General features: G+C 38.4%; 1 protein-coding gene across 3 annotated transcripts in view; it reads left to right on the top strand.

Annotated features, from left to right (window-relative positions):
- Nucleotides 1-21,865, top strand: part of LOC124183659 (nuclear factor of activated T-cells 5-like) — a 64,451-nt gene extending 42,586 nt beyond the window's left edge. For 2 of the 3 annotated variants that reach the window (XM_046572411.1, XM_046572408.1), the window contains exons 2-8: nucleotides 9,934-10,220; nucleotides 12,357-12,525; nucleotides 14,174-14,692; nucleotides 17,278-17,739; nucleotides 18,628-18,766; nucleotides 18,821-20,165; nucleotides 20,654-21,865. In XM_046572411.1, the coding sequence (XP_046428367.1) occupies nucleotides 9,934-10,220; nucleotides 12,357-12,525; nucleotides 14,174-14,692; nucleotides 17,278-17,739; nucleotides 18,628-18,766; nucleotides 18,821-20,165; nucleotides 20,654-21,628 (3,896 nt within the window). In that variant the 3' untranslated portion in view covers nucleotides 21,629-21,865. The remainder of the gene's footprint in view (nucleotides 1-9,933; nucleotides 10,221-12,356; nucleotides 12,526-14,173; nucleotides 14,693-17,277; nucleotides 17,740-18,627; nucleotides 18,767-18,820; nucleotides 20,166-20,653) is intronic. The other variant, XM_046572410.1, reaches the window with a different exon arrangement.
- The last annotated feature ends 941 nt before the right edge of the window (nucleotides 21,866-22,806 follow it).

Here is a 22,806-nt window from a genome sequence, read left to right as displayed (position 1 = left end):
CTGCGAGAAATTTTTAGTTATGGTTACTACAGAGTCTTTAACTGTCTCAATGCCTTACCGTAACCGAAAATCGTAGTTTTCGGTACAAAATAACAATGAGTTTTGTAATTGTAATCAGAAAATATAGTGTGTTTTACTATTCTTTTTCATCACGATCACTCGCATCATATATTCTTGTAACTATTGCGATAATTTAGTGTCGGTGCAACAATAAATTGATGTCAAGGCTTTATTTAGCTGATGAAAATTTAGTCAAATAAACATATCGATTTAACGTAACAATAATCAGAAAATCTAATATCGACAACCATAACCACATTAAACTGTACTCGTGCCACATTTTCATTTGTTTCCGAAAAATATTTGAAGCATATAACCATTTTACTAAAATTTCCCCGATAAACACGTATGACGACGATATTTTTCTCAATGAAGGAATGTTAATGCATCGAATGAGATCGTTGTTGAAATATGCAAATTGATCCTGAATCAGTTCCTATTATATTACGTTATGTTATTGTTTATTATTTATTATTTATTATTTATTCGCTCCCTACGAGTAATTTCTTTTTCATATGTTTGTATAAGTTAAAATGTGTGAGAGGGCCCTGGTCCTTCAAAAACAACCTGTTTTTCCACCGAGGACGAGGTCGTCCTCTCAGTCGTTCGACGCTCCTGATAAAGCAAAGACGTTAAATAACAAATAAAAAGGCATTCAAGCACGTTCACCTAAACAATGGATTTATTGACACTTGTTAAAATCACCACCTAACTAACAATAATCCCAACAACCGTACTGCGTAATTTTCGCAAGGGCCGAGCTTCCTCCGTAGATACGATTAGCTGCAGGTATGGTTTTGCTCTATTGCATCCATTATCGCCCGTTATCTTGTTTATTTGACTAGACTATCTCTGATGTCATTAGTGTCATTTAGTCGTACCATACCGACACCGAGACGAGCTGTGCATCCATCCGCTCATTGGTAGACGACGGCTCGTATCTTCCACTCGCGTTGTGAGCATATCGACGGTAGGTATTTGCAGTTTTTACGCATCACGCGCGATCTCTCGCTGTTGAAAACGCGCGGCGAGAAAACAAAGCAATAACTTGACTGGTCTGAAAGACACAGTCCTGCACATTCCTTTTTATTCGAAAATATTATATTTGGATACGTTCTGCTTAAGATCCGAGCTTGCAGAAATTTAGTTCAACTCGTATATGTGGGGAAATTTACATTTTTTTTCCGTGTATATAATGGGAAACCGGTTGAACAAGATTACAAAATCACCCATTTCAGCTTCTAACTTGTCATTTTTTTTTTTTAGGACCTGGGTCATAATGTCGAATGTTAACAAATATGAGAATCTGTTTCATAGAGTTTCGACATGTAGAAAGGTTGATTATAGATAAGTCAAAATGTAGAATCGTCAGGATTCTGCAAATTCTGTTTTGACTTTTTATATTCTTATTCGTTGTCGTAATTCTATATTTTGGTTGCCCATGCTTTGACCTTTTTTACATTTGTACTATTTTTTACTTAGCCTTTTTTACATTTTGAAATACTGTGAAACAGATTTTAACGTTTATGAAAATGGGATATTTTGATCCTTATTACTATGTGGTCATCGTTTGAACTTTCACTCTTTTAACAATACGGTATTATGGTCGCTCTTCTGACTGCACGACTAATCTAGTTTTGAAACTCTACCTTACAAAAAATGAGGGGGGGGGGGGGGGGGGGTCCGAAAAATAGAATGTCCACACAATATAGAAGGATCACAAACCGCGAGTTTTCGAAGACGCGAAGATCCGTTTCATGTGATTTCAAAATGTAAAAGGTCGAAATATCAAAAAGTAAAAATGTACAAAGGTCAAAGTATAGAAAACCAAAGTAAGATTTGTAAGATTCTCATCCGTTCTGACGATTGTACATTTTGACTTTTCTCTACTCCGCCGTTTCTACATCTCGAAACTCTGCGAAACAGATTTTCGCATTTTTGAAAATTCGATATCGCGTCTCTACTATTTTCTAACCATTCTATTACTTCTAACCCCCTGCAACAATATTTCCATTTCTCCTCTATTTCTCGCCGTTTTAGTTTGTTGCAAAAAAAAAAAAATCCCCACCCGATCCATCCGCGGATGGTGGATCCCCCGTCCTGTCCGATCGCCGACTCGTCGTCGCTTGTGCAGTTTCATTGACCGATTATCGCTCACCGAAGCGTCCTCGAAGCCCGATCTCGTTGCATTGTGCTCGCGTCGTCTGCACAGGCGGCTCTCTGCAACGACGCGACGCATCGCCTCGCTATTGGCGCCGACACATTTGAGTCGACTCGACGATGCATAGGTACTCCGGTCGTTGACATTAACTCCGTGATTTTCCTCGCGCCCGTAACAAATAACATATCGCGGATCTGCTCTCCATGTCCATTGACGGCGCTGCTCCGATGCGAGAGCAAACCCACCACAGCCTCTCATCCCCTGTGTCGTCGCCTCGTTGCAATTGCGAATTCATTCGCGTGCAATTAACAGCAACCCGCTCCGACTGCGTGACTAACTCATGGAGATTCTTCCCCTGTAGTGATATATTTACAACTTTATTGCGTTGTTGTGCGTTGTCCTGCTCGTTATGCTAGATAATTTAGGTTTTCTTTCTTTTTCTTTTTGTTTTTTTTTTCTTCTTTAATTTAAACATTTTTTTTTTTTACAGATCACGTTGAGTGGCCATCAGGGTACGCGAAACAAACGAATCTATCGAATTTATGGTTTTAAAAGGACCTATTTGTTAAGAAAAAAATTCTCCCGTTGGGAAAAATTTTTAGCTCAATTTTAAAAGGTGTCAGCTGGCCATTTGAAACTTTCCATTTACGTAACACGAAAAAAAAAAAATTTTCCAGGTATATTCTTTTAGGGAAAAGAATGAAATAAGATGCGTGAAAGATGTTGTTTATAAACTAGATTCGTCAAAGAAGTAGAGTGTTGACACTTTCAGTCATGCATTTTTCATCTGCATCGATTTGGATGAAAATTGCTACTCGAGGGTTTTTGGAGAGTTTTCGGGGTCGCTGATTACGAATCGGGCATTAGATTTTCAAAATTCAAAATGGCGGATCCAATATGGCGGACGTGAAATTCCAAATACTTATTAATTCTTCTAAAACTTTGTACTCAGGAGTTTTCGGAGTCGCTGATTACGAATCGGGCATTAGATTTTAAAAATTCAAAATGGCGGATCCAATATGGCGGACGTGAAATTCCAAATACTTATTAATTCTTCTAAAACTTTGTACTCAGGAGTTTTCGGGGTCGCTGATTACGAATCGGACATTAGATTTTCAAAATTCAAAATAGCGGATCCAATATGGTGGACGTCAAGTTTTATATATCTTTCTACTCAATATTTTGGCCTGAATTTAGTAGTTTGGGGGATCTTGGAATCGCTGATCACGAATCTGAAGTCATAACTTTATAATTTCTAAATTCAAGATGGCAAATGCCATCTTATCTTTCTTTGTCTATATTAGTGTCTCTCTCTTACCGCTACCCGGAACTAACGACGAGAACGTGGAGAGCATCTAGTTCCAGTTTTGGGTTTGTTTTTTTCTGTTTTTTTTTAAATTTTTTTGTGATTTTTCTTCTAGTTGTTTTTTTTTCAATACCCCTATTATGACGCACGCACGCATATATATATATATATATATATATATTAGACTGTTTCAAAATAAATCGACAATTTTTTTTTTTCTATATATATATCAATGATAATGATAAGGAACGACGGATTTTAATTATCTCAAATTTCATCTCAAATTAACTGAAATATTTATTTCTAATGTATATTTGAAGGAATATTCCTGATAAAATAGGATTTTATGTGATTAAAATTTTTGTTGTCACATTGCCCAATTGGATCGACTATAGCGGATCCACAATTTTGAATTTTCAAAATCTGACCGTGTTCAGCGATTCAAAAAACCCTTAGATACGTATTTTCAGAGGCCTTGGTTCAATATTAGAGCTCTGAGGTGATTTTTTAAAAGGTGGGATCGTAGCGGTCCCACTATGACTGAAAGGGTTAACTCATTTATTCATTTTTTATTGCATTTTTAAACATTAATCTGCTGTTTAATTGTTAATAAAACTTAGTTTGTTAAAATCAGGATATTGCTGGCGATGTAATTGCACTAATTGCAAAATAAATTGTTTTTGTTCTTAAAAAATTTGTTTTCTCAGTAAATAGGTTCTTTTCAGACCATAAATTCGATAGGTTAGTTTCTATGGTTCATTCTATTGCCCATCTTTGTGGGTCCTTTCAACCCTTCTAAATCGTTTGTTAGCAAATACAAAAATATACGTGTCTCTCAGTTTTCGATGCACTACGCTGCATATGAACTAGATTAAAATCGGAGAATGGTATTCAAATCAGAAAGTTCAAGCACTTGAACTCTGGTGTTTTTTTATTTTGTTCTCAGCGAGGATACTGTTTCATTCGTACTCACCAACATTGGCGCGAATAACGTTGCTGGAAATTTATTGAAACGGTTTTCCCTCTTATCTCCTAATTTTCCGAATCGTAATGTGAACTCCATTCATCCTGATGCAGGCAAACCAATGGTCTAAATATCATCTGAATCGGTCGATACGTTTTTGAGTTCTTGTTGGACGTAAGATCTACGTGAATTGTTTTTCGGATAACGCCAGCGGAAAGAGCACATTCGATTTTACTCAAAAAATTGTTGAGTCTGTCTCAAAATGATCAGAGACAATTCTCTGGACATGAAAACATCGAAAAATCTGATGAAAACTAAACCAACGCATTTTAACGCAACGACTTTTGTTCAAGAATGCAGCATGTACTCGAAATTTTTATCGATTAGACTTTATCACGTTTTTCAGTTTCCTGCGCTTGTCCAATGCATATGAAACCTATAAACAAAGGAGCCCGTTTAATCAGTCCAGGAGTAGCTGCTGATATTTTCAACTTGTGGGTCAAAGTCAAACCGACCAATTCCGATGCCTTTTAAAACGTGAACTGCGTCCGATATTCTTAAAACGTTATCTCATCTCGTTAGAATACTCGATATTCATGAAACAGTAAATGTTGATAGGATACTAATCAATTTTTTTCCAAAATTACCACCGTGTCCTAAAGCGATTTAGCAACTACGCAGTTTCATCACGAGGTCTTTTATACCACGTACCTAGTGAATTAGTGAAATAACGTACATCTGATCATAGATGTAAGTAGCTATACTGCTGTAAACTCATAAGCTTATTCATTATCTACACTGTTTTACTATAACGCGACGCTTTTTGATAATATCAATAGTATAAGGTCACCCGTGTTTGACAATACCCGTATTTATACTTATCTGAAACCTTTGTGTTGTGAAGTTTCTCTGTTAACTTTACAGCCACTATATCCCAATAAAGAAATATCGATAGAAGTTGTTCTTGAGTATTGTCATGATTCGAACATTGACCATTGCTGTTAGACTCGTGGCTCGAAGTTATCCTCTTGGAATACCTTATATATTCTTCGGTCAAATTCCAAACTAATATGGATAATGACAAGTCCCGACCGCTTTTACTTCTGACATAATATATCTAATCATGAGTGGACAAGACTGATTTTCATGTGATAAATTATGTCCCAAAAACATCGGGCGGTAAACTGTTGTACAAAAATTGAAAACTCACATTACAAAATGCATTTGTGGCACAACATACCGTCAAAAATACCCCGGTTCATACATTATCGTTTTGACACTTCGTATACACTATTTTTATGAAGATATTCTCATACATATGAGGTGATTTACTCTGCGACGATACGATGACATGCTGCTTTGTGGTTCCGAGACGTTTTTGCCGTTTTCAATTAATTTCGATCGAAAATTCACCGAATTTAACACTTTCTTTTCGACCCCAATTTCGAACTGACGATCAAAGTTACGATTGCGATTTAATATTACAATCAAATCTGAGTTCCGTGGGCCTAGAGCTTTTCCTGCACAGTGCAAAGAATGCTTCGAATGTTTCTTGAAAAGAACGAGTTCTGCTGCATGTCAAAATTGCCACGGGCTAATGTATGTTTCTTTCATTGTTCTTTATTACAGGTGTTATTTTCTGCGTCGATTTCTTCAACGTTATGTTACGTCGAGCTTTGAGTGACAAGCGATTTCGAATAACCGTATAAACTGGATCATTACTCGCACGGTAGAAAACAAGCGGCCAAATAGCACGGTGATCATCGCTCAATATTCTCTACGTTTAAAAATAACATGCAGGTCAAATTTGGAAGTGATGTCACAACGTTCAGGAGGTTGGCTAGAAAACGATACATTTTAGTAATTTTTTTTTTTTTTTTTTTACGCACACGATCGTACGTCGAGTACATTTATCGGATTCTTATACTCACCAGCTACGAAGATCCCTGCAAAAATGGGCAGCATTGAGAAATACTTTATTTCAAATCGCTTCGAAAATTAATAAAAATCTATTATATCCGTTAAAATTGAGACTAAGGTGGCTCGTTGCATTTAAAAGTAGTATTGACTTTGTAGAAAACAGTCTCCTGAATAAAATACACTATCCTAGAGTAAAATTGAACGAATCGAATGAATTTATAACAATTTCGAAGCGATTCGGAACGAAGCATCATTATCATCTAAGCTTTCGTTTATCATTAGACTGTTTTTTGTTTCTTGAATTTTTGAATCGGAATCCATAGCTAACGAATATGATAATTCTGTGATTACTCCATGTATAACGATTGTCTCGCAATATGATCAATAAAGAGTATCAATTTATGACCAGGAGTTTGAAACCAGAATCCTGTCAACTAAATCGTACTTCTTGTACGATCGGAACGATTGTAATTCCTCTTCCATCAGCCCCTTCGTTTGCGACAATTAGTTACCGATGGCAAAGCGATCGGACAAAGCTCGTGAAAGAGTCTTGATTTTGTATTCGTCCTGAAGAATCACACCTACCATCTTTTTTCTACGGATGCGTCTGCAGGTGATACAAATGTTCAACTCTGGGTCCGCGACAGGATTCTCAGGGTTCGACTTTTGACCGCGGGCATTTTGCGTTATGGATGTTTGCGTCGAACTTTTCCACGGACAGACGCGTGCCTTTGCTTTGGGCAACGATATGGGAGATCGGCCCATCTAGGAAATGCTGATTGAAAAATTTTATGCTCCTAATGACGGCTAAATAACATCACAACCGCGCGCATGCATTACTCTTAAAGTCCGACCGAAAATCGGGGAAAAAGGAATGGAGGAATATCGGTTATTGTACTCCGTGAAAACTTTTTGAAGTGCTCTGACGACAGCGATGATTAAATTGTTAATTCAATTGTTCGATTTCTCTCCGCCGTAAATCATATTTTATCCAAATTGTTGTTTTCTCTAAATTCACTGAAACAGATTTTCCAGTTTTCGAATTTCGAAATCAGTATTGCTATCTGTTGATCGTAATCGGTATCGTAGCAGTGTTGTTAAGTTAGATATTTAAGTATGTCAACACGTTGAAAAGAAGTCTTAGGTTCGAATTGTAGAAGCTATTCTTTTCAATAAAATGAACCATCGTAGAGTGAAATTGAATCAACTTATTCGACTTTTGAGAATTTTGAATCAATGATTGAAATGAAACCTCAATATCTAAGCTTTCGTTTATATGTGCAATAGTTTATATTTTTCCGCTTAAAATTAATAAAAAATATTGATTCTTGGCTCACGTCCAATCTGTCGTTCTAATATATGGTATTTTAATTTCTTGAGCCGAACGCGATTGAAGATGTAATTGCTTCGTAAATTTGATATATTTATGTCAAATCCAAGTCCTACTATCATTATAAAAAAATTTTAATTATCACATATTCGTTTACATATTATAATATCGTACGTGGCTTGTACGGATTTGAATTTATTAGATACATATCTCTTTTCTCTCGTATTAAGTCGCGGAATTGTGAATTTTTAAAATTTTATACGCATCTCGTATTAATATCACATTTTAAAACGTTGCGACTCGTAGAAAAAAATGCGGAATATAGTAAAGGCTAAATTCTATGTTCAGCGTTGCTTGTATTAAGTGTGAAGTAATAACTTGACAAAAACACATTTAAGTTCGTTGACACAAGCCAAGGTAACGAGTGAATACCATCTCCAAAACCGATTGAATTTTAGTCAATAAAGAATAAGGAGACAGTTCAGCATGTTCTTCACAACTTGCAAGTCAGTAATTTTGTCTAGAACTGTCCATTAAATGAATGTAATATAAATGATATTGGAGGTTCAGATTTTTTTCGAATTCAACACACGAACTAAGTGAAAACTAAATTTGGGTTGAATAGAATCATAAAGATTTTTATAATTAGGTTGATGATGTGTGGAGAAAAGAAATTAGTTTTTTCTGAATATCCAATTTCGTTGTACAGTAAATTTTGTCGTCGATGGCTTTATTCTCAATGTTCGATCGATAATAATGTAAATCGATAACGAAAGATTTACGTCAGAATTCGGGTGTGAGATGGAACGAATAAAAGTCATACCGTCTCTATCGAGGCAGACTTTACATGCGTCGAAATGATTGAGCGTGTTAAGGAAAATCGATTTTACGTCTTATTTTACGAGTTAATCGAAAAGTCGGTAATGAGCTTCGTAATTTAGGTCGAACAAAAGAATGATCGCGGCATCGCCTTAAGGCGGCGCATTCAATGGTGGTGTAGACAGATTTTAAAATCTAGACAGTTCTCGTATGGTTATAGAATTTCTGATACGTGCCGTCAAACAGAAGCCAGAATTACTATATTATACGAAAGAATAACTGTAAAATATACATACACACATGGGCAAAAGATTTGTATACGTGAAACTGAGGAATTGTAACGATTTCACCCAAGTCTTCCCCTAAATCGTAGTGATTTGCTTGACTTCAGAAGTTTTTAAAATTGTTCATCGTGCGCACTGTGTCCCAGAAATTGTTTCGGTATCGACACGAAGAAAACAAATAAACTAGTAAACATTCCTGTAATAAGGAATAAAACGACATCCATACTGTGTGATAGAAATGAATGAAAACAAGTTTGAATAGGATAAGCTAAAACATTTTTGGGGGATTTTTTCGTTCACTGTAGAAATTTACAGAAGTTGTTTGAGAAAAATGTTACCATTAGTTAGAATATCTTAGATTGGATAAACATAGATTTATGCGAGGGGCCAATCGCTCAACATCAGTAGCTTTGTACGGTAGATTTCAAGATTGAATCGTTTCAAGTGATTCTACATGATTTCAAATATTTCAGAGTATCCAAATTATTTCACGGAATTTTACGAGCTTCAAAAGGATTTTCAGGCTTATATGTAATTTCAAAGAATTTCAAAAGGTTTTCGAAAAATCTTGTACGATTTCAGGCTTTCATGCGACTTCAAAGATTTCATAAAATCCAAAAGATTTTGTAAGATTTCAAAGTATTTAAGATGCAATACAATTTCAAAGATTTCATAAAAATCCACAACTATTGAAAGAATTTTGAACAATTTCATGGGATTACAGAGAATGCGTGTAATGTTAATTAAGATTTTGCAGGGTTTCTCAAGATTTGTTCAGGATTTAAAAGATTTCGTAAAATTTGATTATTGGCGCATACTGGATTCTAAGAGTGGTCAACCCTTCGCCATTTTTTCAACTAGTTGACATTTCAACTTGTTGCAATCGAATTTGATCAGAATCATTTCTATTGCCCAGTGGAAATATTGTTTCGTTCGTGTTCGCGAATCGTTGGTTCGAACAACACCGCTGCAGGTTAATGTAAAATTTTTTCGTTCGTCTCTTTTCACAGCTTCTGATCATTCAGACCAATTCATCCTTACTCATGTTATCATCATAACACAGTTTTCTCTGTTTCCGCCCCTCCGCAGGAAGTGCTGGGGGTCTGTCATCAACTGCGACTGGGACTTCCGCGAGAGGAACGGTAGCGCCAACGGCTAGAACATATTCCTCGAGGAGGATCAACCACCCTCGTCAAAGTGCGCAGCCCAAGGTGCTGCTTGCCTCGGCGAGGCCAAACTCTGGTATCCGGGGTTCCGATGAACTCGCGGCGAGACTGATAAGCGCCCAGGACGCCTGTGACAATTCTAACGACTCGGGCCTCGGCTTCGAAGAGCGGCAGCAGCAGCAGCAGCAGCAGCAGCAGCTCTCCAACGCCGTAAGTATAATTCTATCGTATTCACACTGGTTCACAGACAAACATTTACAATTGCGTTTACTGTCCTTAACGAAAGGGTATTTACTTAACGATCAGGTGATAGAACCATTTCGATCGGTCTCCAAGTGATTTTAAACTTTTTTAACTGGTTTGAAAATGATTTCCAGCTGTTTTAAACCAATTTTAACCAGTTTCAAACGGCTTACAAGTGATTTCAACTGAATTCAAGCGGTTATACAATGATTACAAACAATTTTGAACTAATCTCGACGATTTAAAAATTATTTTTTAAGTGGTTTCAAGTGATTCATAAGGGTTTCAAACTCATTTTAAACGATTCATGACCGATTTCTAAGCAAAAGTTGTTTGCAATTTTAACGAGTAAATGGTCCCGAGGCCCTATTGAATATTTTCATTTTTTACTACGGTTGAAAAATATAGCTCCGGCTAGAAAATATAAGTTCGTTTTGTGGCTGTGAAATTCTGACTAAATGATGATGGAGGAAAACAGTCATGCTTTAAAACTTCAGTACTTTAACTCGCTCGAAGTCGTTCTAAATGTAATTCAAATAAAAAAAAAAACGTCATTTGTCCTTCGGTGTTTCGCCACGTTAACTCCCAACTTTAGTCTGATATTTATTTACACTTCTCTGTTATTCGGGGATTGACGTGTATAATCAGATGTACGGTCTGAGCAAAATAATGTCAAAACGGGAGAGTTACAGAATAAAAAATGGACAATTCCAACTGACGATGGGGTTAATCAAGTTGAATTAGGCCAAAAAAATGTCCCATTCATATGGAGAAACGAAACGAAAAAAATACCAGTGGATATACCTGCGTGATGCTCAAACATAAACAACTTTTCTGTTTGTGTACTCTTCGTAAACAAAAGCAAACAATAATTATAGATTGATCAAATCTTCCAAGTAACTAACCTGTTTTCTTTAGATATTGAAACGGGTGTCACCTATTAATATCGTCTATCCACATGCCAAAGATGTGAAACTGATTTAGATTCTAAACAATTACTTATTGAAATAATATTTGAATGTAGTCATCAGTCTGAAATTCATATTATACTATTTCGACCGATGTTATTCAGACCCTTTTTTCTAAGTAGCTTGAGTATTTTTTCTCTTAAATTTTCATTATTTTCTAAATTGAATTTCTTCTGTTGTTATTACAATCTGTTGCTTTTACGGTGATTTGTAGATAACTTATTTAAAAATAAAGTGAGATACGTTTTGTTACTGAAGTACGATATACGATAAAGTTTTTACTAAAACAGAAGGCAGACTCGAGTAATACGACGATTTAAAAGTTGTTGATCACTCGGTTTTCTTCGAAAGGAGTTTTTTTTTTCAATTTCCTTTTATTTTTATTTCTTCGTATGGAGGGGATATTGTGTTGACCAAATACATATTCATTAACCTCATTTGCACTTTTACTTCGTAATTGTTTCGTTCGAGGATTGTTTTAGTTGGACAGCTGATTGAAAACTTCAATAACATCTGTTTTTGAACCAGTTAAACAGTCTCTTAAATCAGCGTGAAAGCTAATTTCCTCATTACAGCAACACCTCTGTCTCTTATAACCCCACATAATTAACCACCTAGCCAGAATATTTTGATAGTTCGCAGTCTTCTAGACATTTCCAAAATTCAAACCAACATCACATGTATAATGTATATAGTATATACCTATACATATTTGGAAGTTCAAGGGTCAAACACTCGTTTGTCTCTTTGCAAGTGTTTCGTCTGCACATCGTGCAATTCTAACGCTATATGGAACTTCAAAAACAGCGAAAAATTAGTCTGTATAATTTCAAAAAGTTAAATTGTAGAAGGGTCAAAGCATGGGGATCTGAAGTATATTTAGAACCGTAAGGATGAGTACATAAGCCGAAGCATAAAATCGTCAGAACTAGAACAAGAGTCAAAACATAAAATTGTCAGAATCCTGCCGATTGTTTATTTTGGTTACTGTATATCTACTTGTCTACGTATCAAGTTTCTAAATTTTAAAATTTTGTCAAACAGCCTTCCGCGTTTTTTAAAATTCGACGTTGTGGCCATTCTATTTCTCAATCCTTCCACCTTCTCACCCTTATCCTTTCACTTTCGTTATCAGGGCTGGAGCGCTGGCGAGGAGGATTCGAAGCGGCGCAGAATGGACATAAAGCTGGAATCGGAGGACGCCAACTTTGCGTTCCCGGAAGTTCAGGCACGCGGCCGAAACGAGACGAAGACCGCTGCAAGGGGTAATACAAATGGTATCGGAGGTGCTTCTATTCCCAGAGGTGGGTTAGGAAGCGTCGTCGGTCGCGTTATTGGCGTCACAAGGCCGCGGCCAGCCATCGGCGTCCTCAGCCCAAAGAGGGCCCCCTTTACTCATCAAGGCCCTGTCAGACTAATTTCGCAACTATGTGAGTCGTTTCCCCCTTGAAATCATCACGTCAAAAATTTCAGAGACTCGCAATTAATTCACGGAATATTACAAGATCGTGAAGATTTTTATAAGCTCTCAAGAGATCTCAAATGATTTTTACAAGATTTTACGTAAAATTTGATGGGATTTTAAGGGGGTGCTCTGGTCGGTTTTGACCACGGTCTTACATATAAGTCTTGAACCGAACGTGGTGGGGGGTGGTCAGTTCACGTCCGAAACAAAAGTACAACTTATGGCCACAAGAGAGGCGCTACGAGTTATTCACAAGCTTATTATTATTATTTGGCGGAACCCTAATCAATCTTTTTGATACTCATACACAGATAACCTTACGTTGTAATGTCACTCACAGCCCCCTGACACTCACCACTGCTCGTATACTAAAAAATTGTACGCGTCTTGTCCCCGTTTTCTAGTTCCTCTACGTGGCGCTAGTAGTAGACTTCTGATACGCTCGCTGCCCTCGCTGACCGCGTGTAAGCTCGTCAGGTAACTACTAGCGCCACTAGTGGTGGAAATTGGCGGCAGAATCGAGGGACATTTTGCGAACCACTTTTAGCACCGTGTGTCAGGGGGCTGGTCACTCATATGTCTATGAATAACTGTCAGCGCTGCGTAGTGGCCAGTAGTGGCAAAAAAAATTTGGACAATAACGCGGCTACCCCCACCACTCAAATTTCAGTTCGCTGCAAGACTTGTATGTAAAACACCCGTATTCATAGCCCTTCCTTGAGGAACAAGGATGCGCTTGGTGTCTATGCACTTATGACCCGTATGACGCAAAGATCACAGCCAGTCTACAGGTTAACCTCTTTGAGGTTATACACTCTCATTAACCGACGCAACTTGACAATGCGAGCCAAGCGGTTTAAGTTCGATTTAAATATGGCGTTGTGACATCTGGTGGCAAAATAATCCGTTACACTATGTGGCCACATTTAGGTTTGAGAGACCTTTTTCATCGTATTTATTGCCGTAGATAGATTTCTTGCAAAGAAACTAAAGCTTCACAGCTTGCGCTGGATTTTCCGTACATTCGTTACGCGTAATTGACCCAAAACAATCCACTGATAGTCCAGTTCTTATCGCCATATTGCTTAGCTACATCCCATGTTCGTGCAAATGCGGATTTCTATTACATCACATGATATCGATCGATTTCCAATTTCACCCTCGATTTTCAATGATTTCTCAAGGTTCTGCATTATGATGTTACATGACTCTAATCAAATCGTAAAATCACTCGAATTCATTCGAATGGGGCACTTTGTTGAAATCAATGGAAATCGATAAACTGAAAGTAAAAAAAAATACCACGACATGAATAAAACGAAAATATGTTGCTCCAAATTGATGTTTCAAATCGAAATCATTGATCCGAATTGTAATTGAACAAACTTTAGCATTTGACTGTGCTGAAGCGAAATTTTTTTTTTCCATGTGAGAGGATGCGCTTTACTGCATATTCAAATAAAGATGAAATTACCAACGATTTTCAGATAGTACGTCAAGAGACGGAAAGACGCAACTGCAGATAATCTGTCAGCCGGAGCAGCAGCATAGAGCTAGATACCAAACAGAGGGTTCACGAGGCGCTGTGAAGGATCGGACAGGAAATGGATTCCCAATAGTGCGTCTGGTCGGTTACGACAAGCCAACGACCCTCCAGGTCTTCATTGGCACAGACCTGGGTCGAGTTGCTCCACACATGTTTTACCAGGCATGCAGAGTGAGTGGAAAAAACTCGACCCCTTGCGTTGAGCGCAAGGTGGATGGTACGATTGTCATTGAGGTGGACATGGATCCGGCAAAAGAAATGCTGGTCACCTGTGACTGCGTCGGCATTCTGAAAGAGCGAAATGTTGATGTCGAGCATAGATTTCCCCAGGAAGCTGGCATTCTTCAAGGGCGCAGTAAAAAGAAATCTACCAGGTGTCGCATGGTGTTTCGCACTACTATTTCGCACCCTAACGGCACCACTGAAACTCTACAAATTTGCTCACAGCCCATCGTTTGCAGTGAGTATAATCCTTTTTTCAACAAATCTACAGAATGACTTGTTAGATACTCGTTTACCCATCGATTTCCAATATTTTTCATGCACTTGCAGTTTTCGTTCACGGATTAGAAGGCTGAAAAAGTACGTGAATTTTAGCAATATATATCTTAACAACCAATTTTTCAATTTGATTGGAGTGTGTTTTATTCAAAAGTATGTAAATCGAGCTTTGTTTGCATTTCTTTTTTTATTGGAATCAATTAACGAGGTGCATTGTTATTGACCTGACTGTAACGTCAACCATTTCGAGATGTTTAGCAGTGCCCACGATTTTTCAGAAACGACTCAACCGAGCGAAATGATTGATATCACTGTCAATAACATTCCTTTCTGTTAAATTATCGAACAAAAAAAAAAACTTGAGTGACGCTTGATCTACTCACTTTTGAACAAAATACACCCTAATGAAATTGAATAAATGGTTTTTGAGGCATTAATTTCCAAAATCCATTCGCTTTTTCAGTTGTCTTCCTTATGCTAAAAACTAGCAGCCAGAGTTCATAGTTAAATTTGCTGTTTCCATTTAAACAAGGCGCAGTGACGCTCAGTGATCGAAGTTCTGTTCAAACTCCGCGAAAAACAGCTAATACATTTAGCAATTCTGATCAGGCATCAAACACTATCGAACTATTCTTTTTATAACAAGTCTACTGCACTTGGCCGCTAACTCTGGCTACCACCAGAAGCTTCATGTGTTTTTTTCCAATAAAAAAATTAGATCATTGTTGATTCAAAGTGGACATTTCTTGTCAAAAAATGTTGAAACAAATTAATATTATCAATCCGATCAGAATACGAAGAGAAAACTGAAGAATAGTATCCATTTCTTTGTTGAAAAAAATAACAATATGATTAAAAGCTCATTGATTGGATGAATGTAAAAAAACTCTGGTCAAATAGTTTATATATTTTTTAGTTTCTATTTCATACTCTTTCAAAAAACAAAAAAAAAACGTCTTTTAAAGGTAGCGCGACTTTCTGGGTTTCATCCTACTGTTTGGGGGTGATTACTCATTGATTAATCAAACATACCAGAAGTGACAAGCTATGGAGGTTTGTTGTTCATTTATTTTTTTCACTGTATACAAATGAATAAACAGTTTCGTGCATTTATTTGTCGAAGAGTGAAAATTTAACAAGACATATTGTCATCCATACAACTTGTCAGAAAAAACAAATAAAAGGATAGCTCCAACAATAAAATAAACTCAAAATAAAAAATTGTTTTGTTCGAAGAAAAAAAAAAACTATTAAAAACAATACTCACGAATTCTATAAAATCTTATATATTTTATTACGTTTTTTCAAAACACAAAGCAACAAATCCTCTGCAGTATTTTGAATCATTCATGTTTCCCAGAAACTGACAGTGTGCTTTGAACAGTTGTTATAGAAGTATTTATAATATCTGTATGAGACAGTGTTTGTTTGAAAAGTTTTTGGAAATTCATAAACAAATTCATGATATTGGTAATGATTATAATAACTGAAATATCTGTCCATAATTTGTCGATTTTCCTGCATAAAGATGTAGTACATTGACAGAATTCAAGTCCCTTTTGGTAAAATCGTTTCTAAGGGTCACAGTCATTCAATCTGTTTGCAGGGTAAAATCAAAATAGTTCCGTTAGATGTTATCTGGATAGTTATATTGAATCGGGTTACACTTGAGAAATTGAGTATTCGTACATTAAGAATTCTTTTTGGCATTAGTTTATCAATCAAGCAACAAGAGAAGATGATTGTAAAACGCTTCATTCCTATTTATGCGTAAATACGGAGAAATGAACTTCGATATAAATTTGATGGTTGTGGTATGCTTAATTTCTGAAAAAAGTCAGTGTAGTATTCTGAAAACGTCTGAGAATTCTTATATATTCACGTATTGACAATGAAACGTAGACATTCAAAAAGAAAAGAAAAATGTGAAATTTTCGGCAAACATGTAAGCGTAAATATTTGTAAATGGTGGCTACTTTTCTGCAAAACCTGAGAACCCAGTAAATGTCAGCAAGTTTAGGTCGGTACAGAAGAGTCAGGGGCATTTCGAAAATACTTGCGTTTTTTTTCTGGAAATTCCGTGAGATATGGCGTTCAATTTAATCTTTAAATTTATCAACTATTACTGGTAATCTAAACTAGTTTGCTAGGATATTTTTTCAATTCTTATTTCACTTACCGCATTCACTCAATTATGTGTATGTATTTGTAAAGTTGACAATGATGATCTTAATAACAGTATGGACATGTACGCTAAAAACATAAACTTCAATTTAACTAGGTTTTCTGCTTTTTATTTATTCACGAACTATTCAACTCAGACGTTTTTAAAGATATTGAAAAGATGTTCCAAAATGCAAAGCAAGGACTCGGAGAAAAAGTGTAGGTTCGATCAGGGAAACAAGGAAAAGTAAGATAATTTTCAAAACCAAATTGATTGGTGACTTTAAAACTGTGAACTTAGCATTTACTGGAAAATTTAAAGGCAGGAAGATTGTAAAGGATTCTAGTGATTAATCTCTACCATTTTCTCTACTTTCTCAGCTCAACCGCCAGGCATACCAGAAATCAGCAAAAAATCTCTCACGTCATGTCCATGCACCGGTGGGCTGGAGCTGTTCGTGCTGGGAAAGAACTTCCTGAAGGATACACGAATCGTGTTTCACCTGGACGACGAAGATATGTCGAGCAGCATGGAGCCACACTGGGAATGCGCCGTGCTTCCTGACAAGGAATTTCTGCAGCAGACGCATCTGGTCTGCGTGGTTCCGCCATACAGACGCCAAGATCTCGAACCCAACGAGTCGGTTAGTGTGAAACTCTACGCAGTTTCATCGGGGAAGACTAGCGAGCCTCATGCTTTTCTTTATACCGCTGCCTCTGCCGCTCCTGAACCATCTGTTGGAAAAATAGAATCTGTTTTACCCGTTTTGACCACTACTTCAGCCGAAGCCACTCTGACTTCGTCCACAGAGGTTGTTTCTCTGACAAGCGTTTCTACGAGCTGTAAGTGCAATAATTAATAATATGAGTTCGCTACAGAGTTTCAGAATTTTTTCTGAACATTCGGACCGATTTTCATCCAATTTTTACGCGATCGAGGAATTGAATGTATTGCTAGTCGTCAAAAAATCGTAAAAATTGATGTGCTGACCGATTTTTAATTTGTCAATGCACATAAGGTGAACAAAAAAATCCTTCAACCGAAATATATACTTTATTTGACTTGATAAGGCGGAATTTTTTTTACAATTGCGTAATCAAAACCAGTTGGATTATGAAAATTTCAATTCATTCAATGAAACAAATTAGGTAGCTGCAACTTATTCCTTAAATATTCGGTACACTTATCTTCATAAAATATATTCACCTAATAAATTGCCCACGTAGCTTCAACGAACTTTCATTGTTTTAAGAAATGATTCATTTTATCAGTTGATTCCAAAATTTCTCAGGCCAATATATAGAAACAATACATTGTTTTTCACAAATTGTAAAACTCCATTCAGTAAAATTTACATGATAATCGTAAATTTAAAGTAAAATAAAAAATAGATTTTTAACCACATGTAACTGTACACAATTCAAAGACCGTCGATAAATTAACAACTATAAGTTCGATTGGAAAATTTCCAAAAAATCATATTCTTTTTTTCAGTGTCGGCTGTATTTTGTTCGGAGTTCATTGTTTTACTGATTTTGGAGTGAAAAAAAAAAGAACAAAAATAGAAAAATAGAAAGCACCAATTTTTCAGGTGGTTGTTTCTTGAAAAATCATAAAGTCGGGAAGAAAGATCTAAATGAGAAAAAAAATGATTATTCTGAAGGTAGTGATGGAAAAACCGCATATCCGTATTCAACAATGCGCTAATCAATATCCGAATAAATTTTTAGCGCTACTTTCGCCAGTGGTGACAAGCACGTCAAGTTTCGCATCGGCCATGGAACAGCAGCCGTCGCAGCCTCACTCCGAGCCGCAACAAGTGCAACAACAACAACAACAACAACAACAACAACAACAACAACAACAACAAAAACAACAACAACAACAACAACAACAACAACAACAACAAAAACAACCACAACCACAACAGCAGCAGCAGCAAGAAGTGTTGAAGAGCGAGAGCTGCCAGTCACCTCCATCATCGAGTTCGCCAGTAACGCCTGTAATGATGTGGACCACACAGTCCCAGAGTTCGTGCACAAATGTAATGATGCCACCACCTCCGATGATTGCAAGCCCAATACTAAGCATTCACTCGTCTTCCGATCTCCAGCTGATACTCCCCGATAACCTGAAAACCGAGATCCTCGACGAAAGCAGTCAGAGCAGTATGATTAGCGAAAACAGCATGCAGGGACTGCCGAGCAGCACAGCAACCAGCCAGCAAGCAGCGTCCCGTCCCCTGCAAATAAGTGGCGAAGGCTCGAGGGAGGCTCCAGCATCACTTCTGTCTGTCGTTAGCGCTAATGTCTCAGCAGCTGTGAGTCCCTCTGAGGAGACAGCAGTTAATCTGCTCGGGGTCGCAGACATGATTCGAAATCAACATCCGCTCGCCCTCTCTCCGCAAGATCCCTTCAGCGTTATGCAAGACTCTCCTCAAGTGAAGGTCCTCAGTCCACGACACATCAATAAAGAATCGACGGGGCTTTTGTCGTCCGGAGACGGAGACGGAAGCTCCAGTGGACGGGTCCAGGGTGCAGGTGTCGTCGATCTACGAATGAAACAACAACAACAGCAGCAACAGGATTTCTCCACCCTGACGACGTTTGCTGCAACTGCTCCTGATCAAAGTCTACCTGCGCAAAGCGGACACAGCATTGAGAAGTACCTGAACCACATTGAGACTTCCCCATCACAGAACAAGGAGCCAGAGAGAGGCGGAGCAGGAAGCGATTTTGTGGCCAGCGTCCAGCAGCGAGGGTCAATTATATCGACCGGCAGGCAACAGCAGCAGCAGGTTTCGCAACCTCCAAATATCCTTGCTCCGACACACGCGACTAAGAAGTTAGATGCTTTGGTCAATTCTGCAGCTGAAACGCACCAGCTTGGTTCACCAGTTCCAGCCTCTGAAATCTCGACGGTGAATCTGATAGGGCATGTTTCTCCGGACGCCGAGGCGATCCATCGACAGCAGCAGCACGACGTTATGTCTGGATCTCCGCAGCCAAGGAACAGTCCGCCTATTCCTGTTAAGGCGATGATACTCGAGGCACTCATGCCCGGGCCAACTATCTCTGGACAGCCCATGACACCTGTCAGCGTCGCTGTTCCTGCAAATAATGGAGCACCTGAGAAATTGCCTGAGGAAAATCTTCTAACGACTATTGCCACTGCGCTTCTGCCTCCCATGCAGGAACCACCGATCAATACTGCTGCTGGTACCGCCGCTTCGCCTACTTGCGTTACCACCATTCATCGTCCGCTGCAGGTATTTTTTTATAAAGCTAGTCATTTTTTTTTTTACTGTTCAGGGTATATTCATATTGGTATGCATAGGAAAAATCTGGAAACGTGCGTAAAGTTAGTTAAGCAGTCGATTCACGTGATACCAGGTGTACCAATGCAACAACGAGAAACATGCACGTTTAACCGTTAAATCCGCTTCATACGCCGTTTTGGGATAGTTTGAAAGATACATATTTTCGCTTTTCGGTTTATCGAAAACCTGTTCCACCAAGTTTAAAGGATACATTGACGATTCTAAAATATCTTACTTTTCACGTGTCTGATATACCGTTTGCCTGTAAACGTGGGCCACTGTTTCGAATCGTGCTCCGCTCAAACGGACGCAGAAGAGTTGATTTTCGTGATTATTGAATTTCTGCTCTCTTGTTATAAAGCCCTTTAAATGCATTTACTAAAGCACTTAACCCAGCCCTGAACAAAACCGAATAATCTCAATTGTCCGAACACCAGGTACCAAGCGAGCCGATTCCCTCAGCAGCTGAACAGATCCAGCAGATGCAGGTTCTTGCACAGCAGGAAGTGGCTGCAATGCAGCAAGTCCAACAGGTTGAGCAAGTGATGGCACAGGCTCAGCAGCAAGTTGAGCAGGTTGTGGCCCATGCACATCAGCAGGCAGTTCAGGCAGTTCAGCAGGCGCAACAGCAAGTGGTCCAGCAGGTTGTCCAGCACGCGCAGGTGGTCCAGCACGCGGTCCAGCAGGTCCAGGCAGTCCAGCACGTACAAGCGGTTCCAGCGGTGCAGCAGGCGGTTCAACAGGCTACGCAGGAGGCTGTTCAACAGGCGGTTCAGCAGGCGACCCAAGAAGTGGTCCAGCAAGTCCAGGCGGTTCAGCAAGCGGTGCAGCAGGCACAGGCAGCACAGGCAATGCAGCATGCGGTTCAGCAAGACATAGGATCGATGCTGAGCCAGCCGGCAGGTTTTGTTGCCGAAGCGAGTTCGGCCCTGGCCAGTGGAGCAGCGCAGGAGCCAAGCCAGCAGAGGCTGACAACAGCTGCCGAACAGGCGATAAATTCAGTGATAACAAACGCGACACAGGACATAATAAACAATCGTCCAATAACTACGACGACAGCGCACGCGATCATTGCTACAAAGAATATTCTCAACAGTGTTGCGACGCAGAGCGCACAGCTAATGAACACCGCCATGGAGGGGATTCTGCCAAAGTCTCCGACTGGACAGGGTGCCATGGTCGAGCAAGTTACCAACAAGGCGACATTGCCAGTGGGCAATTCTAGCCAAGGTGTCAGTGTGCCTGTAACTGCCAGCGGGCCTGTTAATCCCAGCAACGCTGGACCACCTGCCAGGAAACCTGAAGATGCTGGGGGCATGTTGCCACAGGAATTAACTTCTATGTCTGAGCATGACCTTCTCAGCTATATCAATCCCAGCTGTTTTGATCCCCAAGGAGGATTTCTCATGTAGTATCGATGTTGATATGGGTGCTATATTGGATTACTCTAATACACATATATACTAACCCCCTCCCCCCAAATTCGCAAAATGATTAAGGTGCTTTGAACATTTACGAGTATTGGGATAATTTATTTTTATTTTGAAACTTTGACTCGATTTGGAATTTATAAAATGATCGTGTATTATTATATTGTCAGAAACTGCATCCCGGTCAGCTAGGCCGGAATAAACATCATACAGATTTTTCATCTATTTATTTCTCTGCGAAACGAGTTTTTGTGGTTATGCTGGGCAAATTATTCAATTATCAATTCATGTGATAATTTATCGGCCTTGAGTCACCAGAGCACACTTCCTAACACAAGATCTATCGTATCGCAAAACATTTTGCGCCGAACCGATGTTTCATGAAAGAATGGGATGGATTTTCGTAAATACTCTGAAATCGGACACATGGCCCTGTGCTCAAACACCTTAAGACGGTGCCCTGATCTATTTTGTCGTTGACGTATGTATTTCCAAACATCAAATCCATTCTACACGCAATTCTGAACAAAAACACTCATACGTTTTCTTTGACGCAGAAATAAAGAACTGCTATAAATTCTACGAAATTGTCATAGTAAATTCGTAGAATTCACGTCATTTTTTTATTTCTATGTCAAATGAAAATGTCTCAAGAGTGTTTTTGTTCAGAATCGCGTGTAGGATGGGGTTGTTAAACCCATTTTCGTGTTTGAGATACATGGACGTCGATATTTGGAGATATGTACGTCAACGCCGAACTCGACCAGGGCATCCCCATAATTTTGAAAGGTATATGAAGTAAAAAAAATTGAGACTAACTGTTAACAATTGTTTACTCAGAATGTGTACATATAAAAAAAAAAGAAAAAAGAAACTAAAGAACGTTATTGTTTTATTACCGTTCGAAACAATCGACACCGCGATTCACAATATGTACCTATATATATATATACGCTACGGGCCTTACCACGGCGACCAGAAACGTCCCACTACCTTCCATCACGCGGTAAACCGATCGATAAAAATTCGGCATGGTGAGGACTGTCGTTTAAATCGAAGGCCGTAAAATCGAGGCCCTAGTATACCACTTAAATTGAATTGGAGATTTTTTAAATCTTTTTTTCAGTTTCTTATTATTATTTTATTTGGGACAAAACAAA

This window comes from Neodiprion fabricii, chromosome 5 (genome assembly GCF_021155785.1).
Source record: "Neodiprion fabricii isolate iyNeoFabr1 chromosome 5, iyNeoFabr1.1, whole genome shotgun sequence".
NCBI classification, from domain to species: Eukaryota; Metazoa; Arthropoda; class Insecta; order Hymenoptera; family Diprionidae; genus Neodiprion; species Neodiprion fabricii.
Note: the sequence above shows the minus strand (reverse complement) of the source record. Positions and strands in the feature narration are given on the sequence as shown.